Source organism: Meleagris gallopavo, chromosome 2 (genome assembly GCF_000146605.3).
Source record: "Meleagris gallopavo isolate NT-WF06-2002-E0010 breed Aviagen turkey brand Nicholas breeding stock chromosome 2, Turkey_5.1, whole genome shotgun sequence".
NCBI classification, from domain to species: domain Eukaryota; kingdom Metazoa; phylum Chordata; class Aves; order Galliformes; family Phasianidae; genus Meleagris; species Meleagris gallopavo.
The window spans coordinates 87359239-87377422 of NC_015012.2; the positions used below are offsets into that span (position 1 = coordinate 87359239).

The 18184-nt window shown below is 37.7% G+C and overlaps 1 protein-coding gene across 1 annotated transcript; it reads right to left on the reverse strand.

Moving 5' to 3' along the window:
- Positions 1-1764: 1764 nt before the first annotated feature.
- LOC104909339 (muscular LMNA-interacting protein) lies at positions 1765-15865 on the reverse strand (the record flags this gene model as incomplete). Its single annotated transcript, XM_019613589.1, has 4 exons — positions 1765-1896; positions 5984-7624; positions 13373-13744; positions 15701-15865. Coding segments are annotated over 4 exons (2295 nt in total), but the record flags the coding sequence as incomplete, so codon positions are not given.
- Between the last annotated feature and the right edge of the window lie 2319 nt (positions 15866-18184).

The following is an 18184-nucleotide window of genomic DNA, read 5'->3' on the forward strand; positions in this document are numbered from 1 at the left end:
TTCAATCACACAGCAAAATACTTTCTTTCAGCATTTAAGCAGATGAAGAATTCCTAATCACGCATTATGTTCAGTAGTATCTCTGACTTCACAGGACTTCCTCCCAACTGAAAGAAATGCCGCTCAAAATGATCATTTCCAAATAATCTTTATCTCTGTGTATCATGTATCAATGAATTCTTTTCAAAGTCAAACCTGAAGTGGTATCTCAGAAAACAGCATAATGCTTCCAGCCACTAACAGGCTCTCTGCTCTCCAAAAGACCTCCCAGAATATATAGAGAATGAGTGTAGGATCCCCTGAAACAAATATTTTCCTTTTCTGATCCATTTCCATTGCATGCTAATGTAGACATTGTCTCACCTGGCATGTTCAAGATTTAAGTAAAAGAAAGTTTGTGTTCTATGCAAGTGATGAATATATTCACTCAAGGTTAAACAAGTATCAGAAAAGAAGGAATCTCCTCTTTTTGAATAAAAAGAAAGATACAATCTTGTTTAAGTCATGTAAGTGATAAATGCTAGGTTGTAATCAATAATATTTCAAGGACAAAATGATCGTCTTCAAAATCTTTTATGCAGAGCAAAATTCATACTCTCCAATGTCTTTGAGCTCTGTAAAATTATAGTGAAATCAACTGAGCTGTGCATGTAAAAGCATATTTAGATGTGCACTTAGGAATGCTTAATCTTACAGAAATTTATTAGAAGCTAAGTTCCTGAACTATGTCCATAGCTATACTTGGGATGTCAGCGTGATTAAAAATGTCTTTAAATACCTTTGTGACATGGTTTTTGGTGCTAAGGGATGTGTACTAGTGACAGGACTCGGTAGCTCAGGTTGATAGCTGGACTCAGTGACCTTGAAGAATCATAGAAATCTAAGTGCTTATCTCACTTCTAATCACGGGATTTTTTATTTATTATTTTTTATTTTTATTTTTATTTTTTGCAGTGCTTAATGGACTACCCTTTTGCGAAAAATTAATTCTGGCAGACTTTTTTAAAAAAACAGACACTGGTGAATACAGAATCACAGAATTATAAGGGGTGGAAGGGATCACTAGAAATCATCTAGTCCAACTCCTCTACTTTGAACTCCTCATGAAAAATTTAAATTTTCAACTTACTTCCAAAGTTGCATTATCAACATAAGAATTATAAAACATAGCCTTTTACTGTTATTTTTTTTTTTTTTGTAGTAAATAAATGTACTAGGGACTGGTGTCTGGATCTATCATATTATCCTGCAAGAGAGGACTGTTATCCTAAGCTGCCTCCTGGGAATGGACCCATGGCCAACACAGTCAAAGAGCTTAAGGAGTTGTTTGGAAAAACAGAAGATAAAACATCAGTGCAATGGCTAGGACAATTTTCACAGTGTAATAATACGGCCAATAAATTCCTGAGTCTGGGGATGTTTCTTGTTTTTTTTAAATTTACTAGTATGAGCAAAGACATTAAAGAATCATTTACTGATCTACTGATGGGTAGATCTAGGAATAGCAGTGCTTCAGAGATTTTCAAACAGGGAAATAGACTTTGAGACATTGTCAGAAATGGCAATTCCCTTGGAACATGTTTGGTTTTTTGTTGTTGTTTTTTACAGTAAATTTATTTGCAGAAATTCAGAGTAGTGAAGTGCTTGATCTTCAGTGCAAAGTGGTTGACCCTGAAAAACTGTTGGAATTACATATAATCCTGAGCAGCTGGTTCACAGAGCTTATGTTGTGCAATATCGCCAACAGACATGTCAGAGTATGTACAAAAGCTGAATGTTCTAATATATGAAATGCAATTCCCGTGCCCTTGAGCAAACACTAACCTTCTGTTCCATAAGTAATGTGTTTGTAGGGATTGCTGCAAATGCCTTGTAGCTTGTCTTGATCTTGTATTGCTAAAAAGGTAAACCAGAAAGCAGGAAGAGAAGTAAAGATCGGTAAAAGGGAGAGAGGGAGAAAGACAGAGGAAAGGAAAAAGGCATGACAGAATGAAAGATGATTTTAATTGTCTCATAGACACATTGCAACAACACAAGGCTTACATACTATCTAGGAAATATATACCTTAAAGAAAATCTAGTGCATTTTCTAAGATTTTAAAGGACTATAAGATGTATCTTTTGCACTTAGGAGTGAGGTAGGACTACATGAACATTCTATATCAGCAGCTTATAATTTGATTTTGACCATTTTCTACAGACCATCCTTGTATCAATATCAAAAGAGGCTGTGAGTTCATTCCTAGTTTGCTTGCAATTTGAAATGATAACGCAAAGCCACTTCTGCCAGAACATGCACTTCACAAACTGCTGCTGGGTGGTGTCTGCTAAGTCACAGGGAGGTCTGTGATTGTCGAATAAGATCTTCCAATGTTGAATTACTTGTCAAAGTGGACAGATCTCTTAAGTAATATGGCACTGCTTTTAACCTCCTTTATAAATAACTCTCACATCCAATTATTTCAAAACAAATAAAGGAACTTTTACACTCAAATCAGGTACACAGAAGTGACAATTTTAACCACAAAAAATGTATGGTTTAGGATACAAAAATTCTAAGATCTGCCTTAAAAAATATTCTTTTTTAATAACTTAAGTTTTGACAAATGATCCAGGGTCTGGAACACCTCTCCTATAAGGAAAGGCTGAAAGAGCTGGGGCTGTTCACCTTGGAGAAGAGAAGGCTCCGGGGAGACCTGATAGCGGCCTTTCAGTGAAAGTGGGCTATAAGAAAGAAGGGGACCCTTCAGCAGGGTCTGTTGTGGTAGGACGAATTCAGAAAATAATAGAGTTTTCAGTTATTGGTTGAATATTTTGGTAAGATTTACCAAGATGAATGCTAATAATTATAAAACAATAGGCCAAAGAATATGCCATATTTTGAGTTATTGATTAGACTTTTTTTTTTTTCCCTTTTTTTTATATCTAATGAAAGTCCCTGATGGCAGAGGGGCAAAAATTTTAATTCAGATTAAAGAATTTTATATCATCTTTGCACTTCTTTTGAAAGACTGTAGAACACACCTTTGAAATCTTTCCATATACAATACTATATTTTCCTGAGACTTACTCACATTTATTTCTACTCAGAACTTAGAGATTGACAGGCATTCAAGAAGCCCATAATCGCATATACTGAGTGAATATTCTATCAAAGCATATGGCAGTGCCAAAGTCACATCATTATTATTATTTTTACATTTATTTGAGCTTTAGTCATTCGAACTTGAATGTTTACCATTTAGGCGTTTCAGTCAGAACTAAAGCCTTTTATACTCATGGGCATTTCTACAGAATAAGTCATCTCATCCTCAAACAGAAAAGGTAAAACAGAATCATCCTGTAGATACGCCATCTCCTCTCCATTGACTATAATAGAATTGCCTAACTTCTGATATTATTTTTCAAAAGTTAAAAAACATGACTTATATCCAGTCTTTTGAACGTTTAGATGGCAAAAATCTATATGCTATATAAAGATTTGTTTCCCAAATCTGGGGTAGATTTACATACATTCCTGGGCTATATTCAAACGGGAAAAATCAATGAATATAAAGGACTAAAACACTGCAAAGAATTTTCTAACAAGACCCAAATGTTTTAATTCTATTCTCTTCTTGCAGAATCAGCAATTTTATCTGTATCCAATCCATTCCACTATCCATTTCACTACACCAAGTCCATTAAGGCACTACTAAAATTGTTTTGAAAGCCCAGGGAGAGTATTTTTATTTCCTGAAATTACCCACAACTTAACACTTCACAATGTTCTGAGAGTTTAATTATGTTCATATTCACTGTATAGAATGGCAAAAATAAACATAAATATATAAAACATGGGAACATAAAATATTAAAATGCTAATACTTAAATACATTTATAAACTATTTTTTATTTCTATTAATTGGCACATGCATAAACATGAATGCATAAGAGCTCCCATTAACTAATCTTTTTTGCATAACTGCTTTGATATAATGCTAATGAAACAGCTTGATGTGCCTGTTGAAAAGTACATCTAATGTCAAAATTCTGGTTTAAGACGTGCTGGTTTAATAACTGTTGAAGCAACATTAATGCTGCAAAATTACACATGCCGAAGTCAAGCTCTTTTGCACTTTTCCCTTGGAGAAATCTTACAAGCAAAACTTTGTCATACATCAGTAATCATTAGATGGAACAATCTGCTCTTTGTCTACTCTTAAAGTTGAACTGATTGGTATTAAAAAATCTTAAAGGCTGTTTAAGATGCTCATGCTATTTCTCCTCAATCTTTTCCTTTTTTTTTCCCAAAAATATACAGAGATTTGAGGCCAAAGAGTTATCAGAAAGCCTGGTACGATTAACAGATAAGCAAAACAAAAGTCTGCTGAGCTATTTCAAAAATTGAGTATAGAAATAGATGAGAGCAGAAGGAAAGGAGGGCATTGAATACACAGTTACTAGCTATACATGAAGACTCAGCATCACATTTTAAAGCCAGATGAAACTTTTCCTCTGCTGAACTTCTGCATTTGATTTAGGGATTGCAGGTCATCCACAAACCCAGTGGAACCAGCTTTGTCTGCATGATTAGAAATGGCACCACTCTAACCACTCGAGCCTATTAAACTAGTGTGTACTCTCCCATGCTCCATATTATGGTTGGCAACTTCATAAGTGCCACTGCATCACATGAACAGCAGAATTACCAGGAAAAAGGACCATTGGAAGGGCAGAAATTATTAAATGGCCCCCGAAAATGTAATCTGGGCAACAGCTATGTGCCACAAGCAGGTAACTTCCTTATCATCAGAGATTATGCTGAAGACAGCAGACATTGCAAGTGCTTTGCAATCCACAGACTCAGTCATGCTGTTCAGTTTTGCCTCAGGGGGCTTTTTTTTTTGAAATTGTGACTATTTCATTTCTCTTTTCATCTCATTAAGTAGTCCCAACAGTGCATAATGGCAGTATACAGCTGTGCTTGGCACAATGGCTCCTTTTGGGTTGTTTGGTTTTTTAAAAAAACAATTCATGAAAAATATTACTCTGTGCTGCTTTAAACCTCTCATTTTCAATTAACATTTTCCAAGCAGGCCAGGTCACTCCTGCCACGGCCACACTGCAATTTTGCATTGTAAGCAAATAAATCAAAAAATTATGATGGCCTTTCTGTGATGGGCAGCATGCTTCAGCTGTCCAAGGTGAGCTCTGAAATCAGCAAGAGGGAGAATTAAAGGAGAGCACAGAATGCAGAGATAAGATAAAAGAGGCTGGAAGGTCTTCTACAGCTCAGCTGTCTCCTGCCATTGGCACTCCCCTTGTGCAGGGCAGTTTCTTTTTTTTCCCGGGTACCTAACTGCTGTATATCTTGCGATCAGCTTTCCTTTCCCTCCCCTTCCCTTTCTTGAGATTTATCTTTAGGTTTAAAGGGAGGCTTTTTCCCAGGCACTCCTGCAGCAATTGCCATCGTTGCTTATTTTCACTCTGCTGAAACTCTCTTGCTTTTTGGTGAATGACAATGTGAGTATGGCTGATGCACCCACCAAGTGCAAGGCTTTCATATTTGCAGGACTACATCTTGTAGGAAGATCTCCCCATCCTCTGTCTAGCATAATAAGATTAGAAATATCAGTGGAAAAGATGAGGAAGAAGCAGGGGACTGTCCTTGTCTTCCCTCTCTGGCCTATGGTTCTGAAGTCCCTGTTCAGATAACTTCAACAGGTCAGAACCCCTGGACACAAATCATCCCTATCTCCTCCAATCTATCAATACTTTATTTTGTGCAAAAGGACTCCTACGGCATCTTCCTCATAATACAAAACATGTTGCTAGAAAATTTAATAGTAATATTTATTCTTCATTGCCTGCACTACCAACTCAATTACAGTTCTTTCCTTTTCTCCAGCTCATTCATTTTATTAGCATTTTGCAACAACACGGATGTGATTTTTCCTAAAAGGACAAAGAACCATTAGAAAATAAGCATGCACCAAGATACCTTGGGTTTGATGTTTTCATGGTCAGGAGGCGGGGAAAAAGATTGTGGTGAAGTCAGCTCTTGGGGTCTTGATGGCAGTGTGCATGGTGACTTGTCTGAGACAGGAGATCTACACTTTAATACCGGTGAGGTGGCAGATTGCTGAGGTCTTGGAGAGAGGCAGTTAGACCTATAGTTTTTGTGCATCAATGAAGAGTGAAGCCGTGGTGAGTGCGAACTAATATTATGAGTTTGGGGAACCGGTGAAGTAGAATCAGGACGCGAGAGAGACCACTGATTTGAGAGATTTGAAGGGGCAGGAGAGGAAGCACTCAGCTCCTGAGTATAATTTTGGTATGAATCAGAGCTCAATGTAGAAGCTGAATTCAAAAGACCTTGGGAGAGAGATGACTGCTTTTCTGTGGTGGGGAAGACTTTGCCACTATTTCTGGTAGAAGAAAGCAAACGAAATGACTGACAGGTAAAGATGGGCGAGTAAGTGTGCACCCTCTGAGATTTCTGAGGTGCCTGGGACCTGGAGGCAGGATAACATAAGCCTTCAGGGGGAGGAGAGGCTGGATGTGCAAGGGAATGGTATGCTGGGGTATGTGGTGGCACTACTGGAGCAGGCAGTGTAGCATGCCAGCCTGTGGAGGCAGCTGATTTCCTGTGGGAAGGGATGGGGGATGACAGGGGACTTCGGGAGTCTGGAGAGAGTGTTTGGCCTGGAAGGCACTTTTTAGGAGAAAGAGACCTCGCACGAGGAGCAGGATGAGGCTTGGAGTGTAAAGGCATGTTCTGAGCCCATCCTGAAGACCAATATCCCTCTTTGCTGGGAGAATCTGGTCTAATAGGAGGGCTTGAAACAGATTTTCTGGGGGTTGGGGGAGTTGTTTTGAACTTTTGATCTATTGCAAGTGTTGAGGAACAAAGGGAGGAAGGAGAAAACGTGGGACAAGAAGCAGGAGAAAGAGGTCTCCGCTGAGAAGAACCTGATCTCAAAATGGCAGTCAAGAGAGTGAGTCTGGTCGGCAGAGGGGATTTAATTCCTGACCTTGTTAAATTTCCTTTAGATGATGTTTGTGTACAAGGCTCATTTATACTACATATAGTCGAAGATGAGCCATAAAGAGAGGGTGGAGACAAAGGTTTAGGGCTAGGAGATAATGAATGTGTGATTATATGTACAGGGAGAGGAGATAAAGCATTCAGTCTTTTGGAAGAACAGGAAAATGAAGGCTGGCCTGATGATACTTGAATTTCAGCTGAATGCGGAGGACTGGGGGAAACACACAGACTCTTTCCTGGAACAGAAGATCTAGGGAAGTTTCCCATCTTGCAAACACAGTCAGGGATATGGACATTTGGTGTTTGTATGTTATCATACAGTTGAGGGTTGGAGTAACAACAATTTGATGCAGAGCAGGATAATTTAGACATGGAGGGGGCTGAACTGTGGAAAGCAGACTGAAAGTAGAGAGATGAATCTTGCTTAGAAGACCCAGTTGCTGACTGCCAGTTGTTACGGGAGTCTTCCAGCGAAGAGGCTTGATTCAGGTTAACCATGGCACCACACGCTACTTTCAGATTAGTTGGAGAAATTAAGTGGACAGCAGGTGATTTAGAGGAAAGATGATCAGAGGTGGAAAGAGTAGAAATTAACTGGAGGAAAAAGAAAAACAGAAATGTTAATATAGGTAGAACCTATGTAACTGTTAAGCATCCCACATTTCAGTCCTGTAGTCATGCACATAGTGTTCCATTAGTACTGCTTTGTGGGTTAAAAAAACAGATGCACAGAGCTGTAAGGGAACTTGACTGAGCACAGTCAAGTTGCGTTATTTTACTTTCACAAGGTCTCAGTTCTGCTGAGATGTCAAAATGCCCAAGGCTACTGACTTTTTAAATAAAACCCAAGGCAGTTGTGCCAGTGATGTCAAGAACCACGTGATGCAATTCTTGAGTAATCATAACTGAAAGTGAGAATGTTGTAATATTGCCTGATCTCACTATACCAGTTCTATGGAAAGTAATCTCTCTGTAAATGAGATTCAACTCAACCAATCATTCATTAAACAACATCTTTTGCAGTATTGTGATATCAGAATGAAACATTTGTTCAGAACAATCTAAATCAGAGCGTCCAGTTTGTCTCTCACTCTTCTGATCTTTCATAGATCATATTATAGTCCTTATCCCCTTATCCACAGTCTTATAATGCACTAATAAAACAGTAATGAGCTATTGTATGAATTCTTTTTCTTAGGTCTCTTCTAATTAGGATTTGTCAAAACTAGTTAGAGCACACAAGTATCTTATCGATATTTTATACAGTTCTATGCTCTTAAAGAAAGAAATTCTCTCAAAATCCTCCAAGTTATTATGATATTGAAATTAAAAACTGGGGAATATAATATTTGAAGTAAACATATCAGTGTGAAATAGTGAACAAAGCCAACTGTAAATCCAAAAAGCTACAAATTATCACCTAACTTTTGACTGAGGAGTTTTAAACTAGAGAAATTGAATCTAATACCTAAAAACTTCATCTAAACAACAACAACAACAAAAAAAGTCTATCTATATATTTATTTGACAACTGAAAATTCTGTAAAACAGTTATACCAGGTTCTACATACATGGATTCCATGTGGTTTTGGCTTGTCTTTTTAATTCCAATTTTTAATAGAAACATCTTCCCGTTAAGAAATAGAAATTAATATAGCTTACTGTCACACAGTATTGATACATCACAAAACAAAAAATAATTATAAAACATAATTTTCAAGAGAGCTGGTGTGACAGCAAAGCCAGATACAAAGGGCTTTGCAGGCTAAACTGTACCTGAAATGCTAAATGTGGGATAAATAAGCACAGTAGAATCCTGCTAACCTATATGACTAAAAATATGTGAGCGTTTCCTGCTAAACAACTGCATGCAAATAGCAAAACCTGTTAATGAATACATTCTCTATATCAGACACACCCAGATTTGTCTTCATTTATAGTAATAAAAGTTAATTGTTGGAATGCCTTTATGTAATCACAGAATCACAGAATGGCAGGGGTTGGAAGAGACCTTGAGACATCAAGTCCAATCCTCTGCTAAAGCAGGTAACCTACAACAGGTCACACAGGTAGTTGTCCAGACAGGTCTTGAATATCTCCAGAAAAGGAGACTCCACAATCTTTCTGGGCAACCTTTTCCAGGGCTCTATCACCCTTACTGTAAAGAAGTTCTTCCTCATGTTAGTATGGAATGTCCAATGTTCATGTTTTAGGCCATTGCTCCTCATCCAATCGCTACAAACCACTGAGAGGAGCCTGGCCTCATCCATTTGCCTCTCACTTCCCTTCAGATATTCATAAATATTTATCAGATCTCCAATCTGATAACTGTGATTTACAACCACACTAACTTCCCAAGTGCTAAGGTGTCTCATTTCAAAATGGAAACCTTATTTATGCAGTGTAAATATTATGATATAAAAATGAATATCTGTGATACCATTGTACTGTAAATTATTGAGAAACTGTGACAACTCTTGGAAGAGCTACTAATAAAGGAGAAAAATGCTAGAGATTTTGTAAAATAATTTACTATTTAAAATTATGAAAAAAATGATAGTAAATATGTAATGAAACAAAACTATTTAACACCATAAAAAGCAGCATAGTCATACAACTGTTATTTTTGAGAAGCCTGCTGAATTTAATAATGAATGCTGGAAGATTATTGCAAAAACAAGGATGAAGAATGAAATCCCTATATTTCAAAATGGAATAGATAAATTTCCCTTACAAAGACACTGGATTAAAAGAAAATGAGGAATGAATATGAGACTCTATAATGAAAGCAGGATGTGCAATGACTTGTAATTAGATTAAACTTGGTAAGAAAGATTTATAAGCAGCTAGAAAAATGTTCCCGGTAGCAGATCATAAATATGCTCCTAAAAGTATAATAAAGAGATTTTTGCTGTAGTCATCTTCCAGTTTGAACACTGAGCACTTATGTGCTGAGCTAATTGAACCACGATTCAAGTCTTCTGAAAACATTTTGCTATTGTATTACGTTAGATACACATATAGATGATCACACTCTCATTTCAGAGTCAGAGAAGCAAATCAAAATAGCTTAGAAGTGATGTAACAAGGCCTGTTTGCTGGAACTCCTTCAGCTTCCACTCACACACATCCCAGCTGCCTCATCAACTTTGTGCTGCATTCCCATCACTTCCTCCATACCTCTCTTGAATCAGGGTGTGGAGGGTTGCTAAACTGGGCATGATCTTACACATGCAACATCAGTAGTGTCCATAAATGAGATATAACTTCCTTTGATCAAGGGATTTGTTTTCATTCAGGTTACTTTGGTATGAATGGATGAAGGAACTTGAAAAATATTTTCATGCCATGTAAATAACGACCCCAGAAATATCAGACAGGCCTTAATCTTAGTGTAAAGCCTTGCCCAGAGGAACTTCAGTATACTTGAAATTGCAGAACTGAGCTACGTTTTTTTAACAGATTTTCCTGATGAGATCATAATATTTTGGAAGGGAAATGCTGCAAAAAAATATCATTACTGATAACCAGCAAAGCCCCAAGAGATGCGCTGATGAAATCAGAAAAGAAAAGAACATGACAAACTGAAAGCCTAAAAGGTTAAAGTTACATCTGAGAATGTGGCTTCATCTAGATCTGGTATTAGATAGTCATGTTTTGATCTCACTAGGATTTGATCATGAATAAGAATATATACGGTCATTTCCCTACCTCAGCCCGCATCCTGAGAGCCAGAAAGAGAGAGGGAAACACTGGAGACTGTAGAAAACTTGGCAAACTTCTAGAGACAGCATAGTAAATTGAAGTGTGACCTGAGAATCACTTAACACGGATGCCATTCAGAACTCTCCCAGCAAAGAAGGTAGTTTCTTCCTGGTGATGGCAGGAGTTTATACAGCTTTCAACAGATTCATCTGGAAAAGCCAAACCAGATGACATGCACTGGACAGAGTGCCAAGTGACTTTGACAGGATAAAGAAACATTTTGAGGATTGATCCCCTTTAGTGAGCTGAGAAATTTCTGTGATCTGGTCTAGAGTCCCACTAAAAGGAGCAGCCACATCCTCCTCACCCCAAAGGGGACATCTCAAGGAAAAGAGCCAATCTGATTCTCTGTTGCATGCCTAGACTCTCTTTGACAAATATATATACATTTATAAATAGTAAACAATAAATAAAATGTCCCAAATATGACCAGAATTACTCCATATATTTGTGTAGATATACACATATGCATAAATATTTTAATGCTGAATATATTTTTCACCCTTTAAATACGGCAGAGCATTTTCCAGCATTAGTCATGCCTGTTAAGCCAGAACAACAGAAGATGCTCTTTTTTTTTTTTGATGTCTTGATTTTTTCTTTCTTATAATGAATTCAGAAATTAATGAAGCTGTAGAAACCCTCCGGTTCAGACTAAAACTCTGTACAATACAATGGTTGTATAATACAATACAATCACTGAAGTGCCGATCCCTACTTTTCTCTTTCTGACAGGAAACTGATCATTAAGCCTAGGTATGCTTTTAAATGAACCTAATGTTGTATGTAATAACTCTTAAGTGAGACATCCTGGCTTCAAAATCCTAGAACTGAAAAGGTAGCCCGTTTGAAGTACTTTTGGGATAGAAAATCTACTCACAGATAAATAATTTAGCTATTAAATCTTTTCCTACTTTTGCTTCATTTCTGAGCTGATGGTGTTTCACGAGACAATAAACCAGCAAGAGTGATGCCTGAGAGCTGAAGAAGAATGTTCAGTGCTAGAAGCCTGACACTGAAGAACAGTCAGAACGTCAGTGTAAAGCAGCTTAACAAAAAGATCTTCCTCCTATGAAAAGAAACAATTACAGATATTGAGAAAATAAAGACCAAGGAAGTATCTAAAGTCTTGAAAATGTATTCCTTAAGAGTAATGAGGAAATACATTCTACCCATATTATGCCCTATGTCTCTTCATGTTCAGGTGAATAGTTAGTAAAGTTAAGCTTCAGTTCCACATTCTGTGCAATCTGTTTTCTGTTACTTTACTAAGCAGATCCATGTTTTCTTATCAAGTCATAAAAATTGTAACAGTTACAGCCTATGAATTTTTCTGCAGTCATACAAAAAACCCTACCAGTTCTTATAGAAGATGCATACTTAAAAATGCTTAAGTAAATTTGTGCTTCCCTAGTACCATAGTTCTCTTACAAGCTGTCTGCCCTGCACAGATTTACCTCTGCATTCATTCCTGCCAAAGGTAAAATTCCCACTGATTTCACTGAGAGTTTCCAGGATAAAATGAGTACTTCATAATGCTGTGAAGCTCAAACAAGAGTGGATTTCTTATTCACAATTTTCTCCATCAAAAATCAACACTGAATTGAATGAAAAAACAGAATAAAGCAAAACAGAGCGGTGCAAGTATTTTAATATATATGATAGGAAGTCCTATTCATTTTCAGAGTCAAAGTAGCCAGTACTTTCTCTTTAAAGTCCTGATGAAGAATTGCACTTTCAACTGATGGAAACCAGTTAGGTCAAAGGAAATGTCTGAACATTTTTATATGAGAAGGATGTTGCTATTTTGCTAAAGGGTAAGTTTTACGACGGCATATACACCCTTTCAAACTATCAGTGCCCTTTCTATGGTGAGACACATTAAATTTTCATGCAGTAAATCAGATTCATGCATTTTGAAAATGAAAAATTTCAAACACCTCTTTTTTTTTTTTTGACTCCCCCATCTCCCATCGGGGATTTAAAATTTGAATAAATCAATATATGTGTCCTATGAAGATGAACATAAAACAGATCTTCCAACTAAATTAGTTCTTGATACCTGTGCAAACTCAGTGCTAACTAACAATTAGAATAATATCATTCTTGTAGACTTTTTCTCTAGAATAAAGAGCTGCAGCAGGCGCTGAGAAAAAAATAGGCCTAAGAAGTCAGATACTAATAATTCAAACGATCTACAGGCTCCATTGATTTCAATGATTTAACCAATTTAGTCTACCTAGGAATATAACACCATCTGATTAACTTGCTGTCATCATGTGCTGCTCTTAAAGGAAAGAAAGTAAAGAATAATAGAGATGCATTACTTGTTCCATTTATCTATCAGAGCCACAGGAAGAGGCGATAAGTCAGAAGGGCAGGGGAAAACTCTTTAGAATACAAACATTACAGAAATGGTTAGCAAAAGCACTAATTAAAGAATAAATTGGTCAGGCTGCTTTACAAAGAAACACAAGGTCTGTGTCCCGAAAGGTCTGAAAGCAAAGTTTAGATCAAGAGGTTAATAGGTTTAATAATAGTTTAATAATAATAAATAATAATCGTTTAATAGGTTACCTGCTGGTTTTGCTGATCAGCAGTGCTGTGAGAAAGTGTAGCACTTGGAAGATGCCCATCGCTGGGAGGCTTCCTTGACTCCATGCCAGGAGAGATGTGGGACGTAGCCAGCAGTTGAGCACTGATGGGCCCATAGCCATTGGAGGGCCTCTGGGCATTGATAGAGGCAGCGCCTGCTTCATCCTCGTCGCCGGAGTCCGTAATCAGGATAAACTCAGCCTTAAAAAGATCATTCTCCTGCATTTCTCCTTTGCTTGAGTAAGATACCAGGGACTGGAGAACAGTTTGGGTGCTGTTTGGAGAGATGGCAGGCACACCACAGTCTTGCTGGACTACACTGTTTAAGGACAGCTCATCAGAGACTACCTTAGCCTACAAGAGATACAAGGGAAAAGATCTCAGTTAGCCACATTATATTTGTGTTCCTCAAGAGAAGAACTTTGGCCTGACATGGTGGCCAGTGCTACCCTACCAGAAGTGCAGAAGATGAATGAAGAATTTGGGCTTGATATGAGCAGAATCCAGCCAGCCTGCTTCTCCCCAGGCAGCATCCAGCCAGTTCCCAATGCTGTAGGTGATGCCTCCTTGTTACACAAGGAGCAACGGTATACTCACAGCAGAATGGGAGCCCAAGCCTGGTGCTGCGATTTGGGGGGAACTGGAAAAGAGGGTGAAATCAAGCCAAATGAGTTGTCAGACTTGACAACATCAGACACGATGGGAAGGCACTGTGACCGTGGGATCCATGGGAGCAGACAATAGTCCTCACAGGAGTCTGGCAGATAAATCTGGGACAAAACCTATACATATTAATGAAGAAACAAAGGCCTTCAAGCCAAGGCATTCTCTGAAAAGGGCAGACAGATAGTTTGAGGTCAGAGAGCTTTACTGTGTGCTTAAGCATCTCAACACAGACCACAATTGTTCTTCCTACTTACACTTCCAGTATGTGACTTCTCAAGTAAGTACTGAATGAGAGCAGGAGTAGCTGGAGATATGATATGCAAATCACCAAATCAGTATTGCAACTGCCATGGTAAACCATATTAGTCTTGGAGGAATCGTGAAATAAAACTAATGTGTAATGCAAGAGAAAACCTGTAGATGGGGCTCATACTTGAATCCTGCCTGAAGAATGTAATAACAACAAGTTTCCACTGAAAAATCCGGGTGCCCGGGAGTTCTTCAAAAAAATGTATTGAACAGTACAATAAGTTATTACAGTCATGAGTTTGGAGGTGTTTTTGCTTGTTTGTTGGTCCGGTATTTGATTGTTTGTTTTTACAAGTACTGCCTAGGTTCTAGATGTTCAAGGAAAGGGAATAATCAGTGTTACAAAGGACTCACTACTGCATTCCTTGGCAGGAAAGTTTTCTCTGCCTAACAGCATATTAAAACACAGAGAGAAAGATGTCTGGAACACATCATTCTGCCTATCCCAGAGCACTGCTTATTGCAAAATAAATCCTGATGGCTGGAAATGTATCTGATAATTTAAACATCTTGAGGACAATACTTCAGTGTATGTCTCTTCAAGAATGCCTGTTCTCTGTCTAAATCTGACTCTTTTTCAGTTATAAAAGTTCCTAAAAGTGCTAGAGCATGGTCAGGTCAGAGGAGTATGAACTCTTGTGAAAAGTTTATTAAGAGGAAGAGCACCAAGAACTGCAGGTCCAGAAACGTCCCGGGGGAGGAGAAACAACAACAAAATCACCACAAAGCATGAACAGGAAAGGAGATGTGAATCCTGTTTTGAAGCAGGAAAGGAATGAAACAGACACTGTGGGCAGAATAATGGCTGTTGGCTACCATCATAGAAAATCAGTGGGACAAGCTTTCAAAAACAAGAAAGCAAGTTTTCATTTCAACTAATGCATTCCTACACAGCTGTGAAGAAAAGTGCCACCTTATCTGGAAGCCAAAGCACTGGCATTTGCTGAAATGTGACCATCTCTTGGTGGATTCCCATGTAATAGCATGCCTCACACACTGCCCTTGCTACTATCTTCATCAAGAAGGAATCCCAGTGGCTGTGCCAAGAATATATCCTTGCACAACCAACAGAGTAGAGTATCAGAATGCTGAAGGGTTTCCTTCCTGGTATGCACTCAACAACAAAAATAGGCTGTTGAGTAGACGTGTCTCGTACGATGATTCTGTACCTCTGGTAGACTTAATTATAATTAACCAACTATAATTATAACCAAATTATAACTAAATACTAGCCAAGACATATTCAAGGTAAAATGCTTCAGTACAGGGATGCCCAGAACAACATTTTACGCATCTTTGGAAGAGTGGAAAAAATAAGCACAAGCAAAATTCTACCTTATTTATAATTTCTTGATTGCTCAGATCTTTTGGCTCCTCTGGAATTGTCACAAGGAACTTACAGACATCTACAACCTCAAAGTGAGTTGGAAGTTGTCCAATGGATGGCACAAATGTGAAGGTCAGTGGTTTGGCTTCAGATTCTTGAGACGTGACCTGCAAAACACATAATTAATTCAATATTATTGTCTACATTTGTCTAGATTTTTTCGATCAAAGCTGAAATAACATATAGTGCTCTTGTGAGTTACTTCACCAATATAACGCACAAGTCTATTATTAACTATACTTGTCAGTAGATTATTCATCAATCAGTGCATTTGAGATCTTTTTTTCAAAGAAAGCTTTGCGTTAATTATATCCATCAGCATCCTATACATTCTCATGGTATAGCACAGAACACAGGAGAATTGTTCAATAATTTGCTATTATTTCCATTTTCCATACCAGAAACAGAAAACAATATTCAATTCACTTTAAGCTTGCTTTGTGTAATTCCATTTTAGTCGAATGAAAATGTAAATATGTCACTGTAGCTGGGCATCATACATCATATAGCCCCTAGAGTATTTGCTTAACAGCTTAAAACAAATTGGAAAAGCCTTTACTAAAGCAAGAAGAAAAAAAAACAACCACATTTTCATGCTAATTATGAGCAACATGTGGGATGGATTCTGCTTCAAAGGAAGCATTTCTCCAATATTCTTTATGCCACTTGGCCACACACATTGAGTATGCTTGTCATTCTTCTCATCTCCTCCTCCTCATACTACATTCTCACTAAGACCCTGTACATAGGGCCTGAATGCACTGAAAGGGAAGGTGATTTCATCCAAATGTTCAGTTTTATCACAGTGCTTCCCAGCCATTTCTATCCCCTCTACTGGAGAGACTGGAAAGGAAAAGAAGTCCAGGCAGTGAGGAAATAATTATTTTCTTTGCCAGATATTAGGGAGTAGAACTGCAAAGGTTTCACAAGGAAAACAGGGAAGTACAACATAGCCCCAATTAATAAATTAATAAATTAGACTCCCACTACTTGTTGGTGTAGAAAATCTCTCTGATTCAAAACTATGGAATTACAGGTTGTTTTTTGTCTTGTTTTAACTTCTGATTCAAAACCTATGGAAGTTAATTGCTTTTTCAAGGATCTGTAATATGAAGAGTCTTGAACTATACTGAGTCATACAGGAAAAAAAAACAGGGCTATTTCTTTGACAGTTTTTTTACTTGTTTGTTTAAAATGAAACAAATTTGAGAGCTATGGCTCTCATTATGCAGCCTTGCAATTTGCGTCTATAAGTAAATAGCAATTATGGAACACAGTGGAATTATGGAATGCATTCACATGACTGAGTCTTGTGGATGGAACATTAAAAATGATAAATACAGATTTCCTTTTTTTGTTTGTTTAAATTAAGCAAATTTTGTTATTGTCTCTGACAGCTATCTCCTGGAGGACTCATGCAAAACAAAGACAAGTTATTTATACCAATTACCATTTTTTGTACAATTAGAAGAACTCAGTTCTCTGAGCAAATTCCAGAACAAATTTTTATGTACTCACCCTTAATTCAGAAAGAATAAGGTGCTTTGATGCTTGAAAGTGAAAAGTCTGAATAAAAAGCAGTCATCTTACTTCTGAAATTGGGTTTTATATTCACTCATGCCAGTAAGTCACCATTATGCTGCAAACTTGTGCCCACTTAGAGGTGTGCACAGGGACAGGATGGTCTCCTACTTTCCTCCTCTCTCCTCCACACAAGTGGTCAAGGAGCATCTAAATTAGTTGCAGAAGGTCAACCCCTAAATGCTCCTCCACAGCACCTGAAGCTTGGATGTTATTTTACACAAGGGAAAAACAATATAAGTCTTTCTTTCTCTCAGTAGCTAAGGTATGCTCTTTATAAAAACCAGTGAAAAATTTTAAATAGGAATATTTGGCACATCAAATGCCCAGTCCTTGCTCCCAGTACAAGTCAGAGAATATATCAATACTCAAGAACATCCTCTCACTAGCAGGAGCTAGTCCCCATAATGCAGCCGAGGAATGGAGCCTTTACACAACCACCCACAGGTACTTTTCAAGAAGCAGAATTACCTGCACAAGGGCAGGATATACAAATTATATTAGTATTAGTGGTTTCACTACAGCTGACACGACCCATTACAGTCTTATGCAGCATGTGAGTCTTCACTGAAATTAGCTATAGATGGCCTTATGCTTTCCTGCAGATATGTAGCTGGCCTTTCATATTCCATCTCTGGTTAGGAAATGCAGGTAGTCAGTCTATCTACTTCTGTGAGTATTTCACCTCTCTACGTCACCCTCTTGTCATGTTTGTTTGACGCTATTAATATCAGTTGTATCATATATGTGAAGATTCTTGATGGAGAATAATACTTATCAGCGCAAAATATTCCTTATAAAGGAAAAAGGAAGAGAAACAGTAGTTTGGATATAGCAAGCCCCACATACCA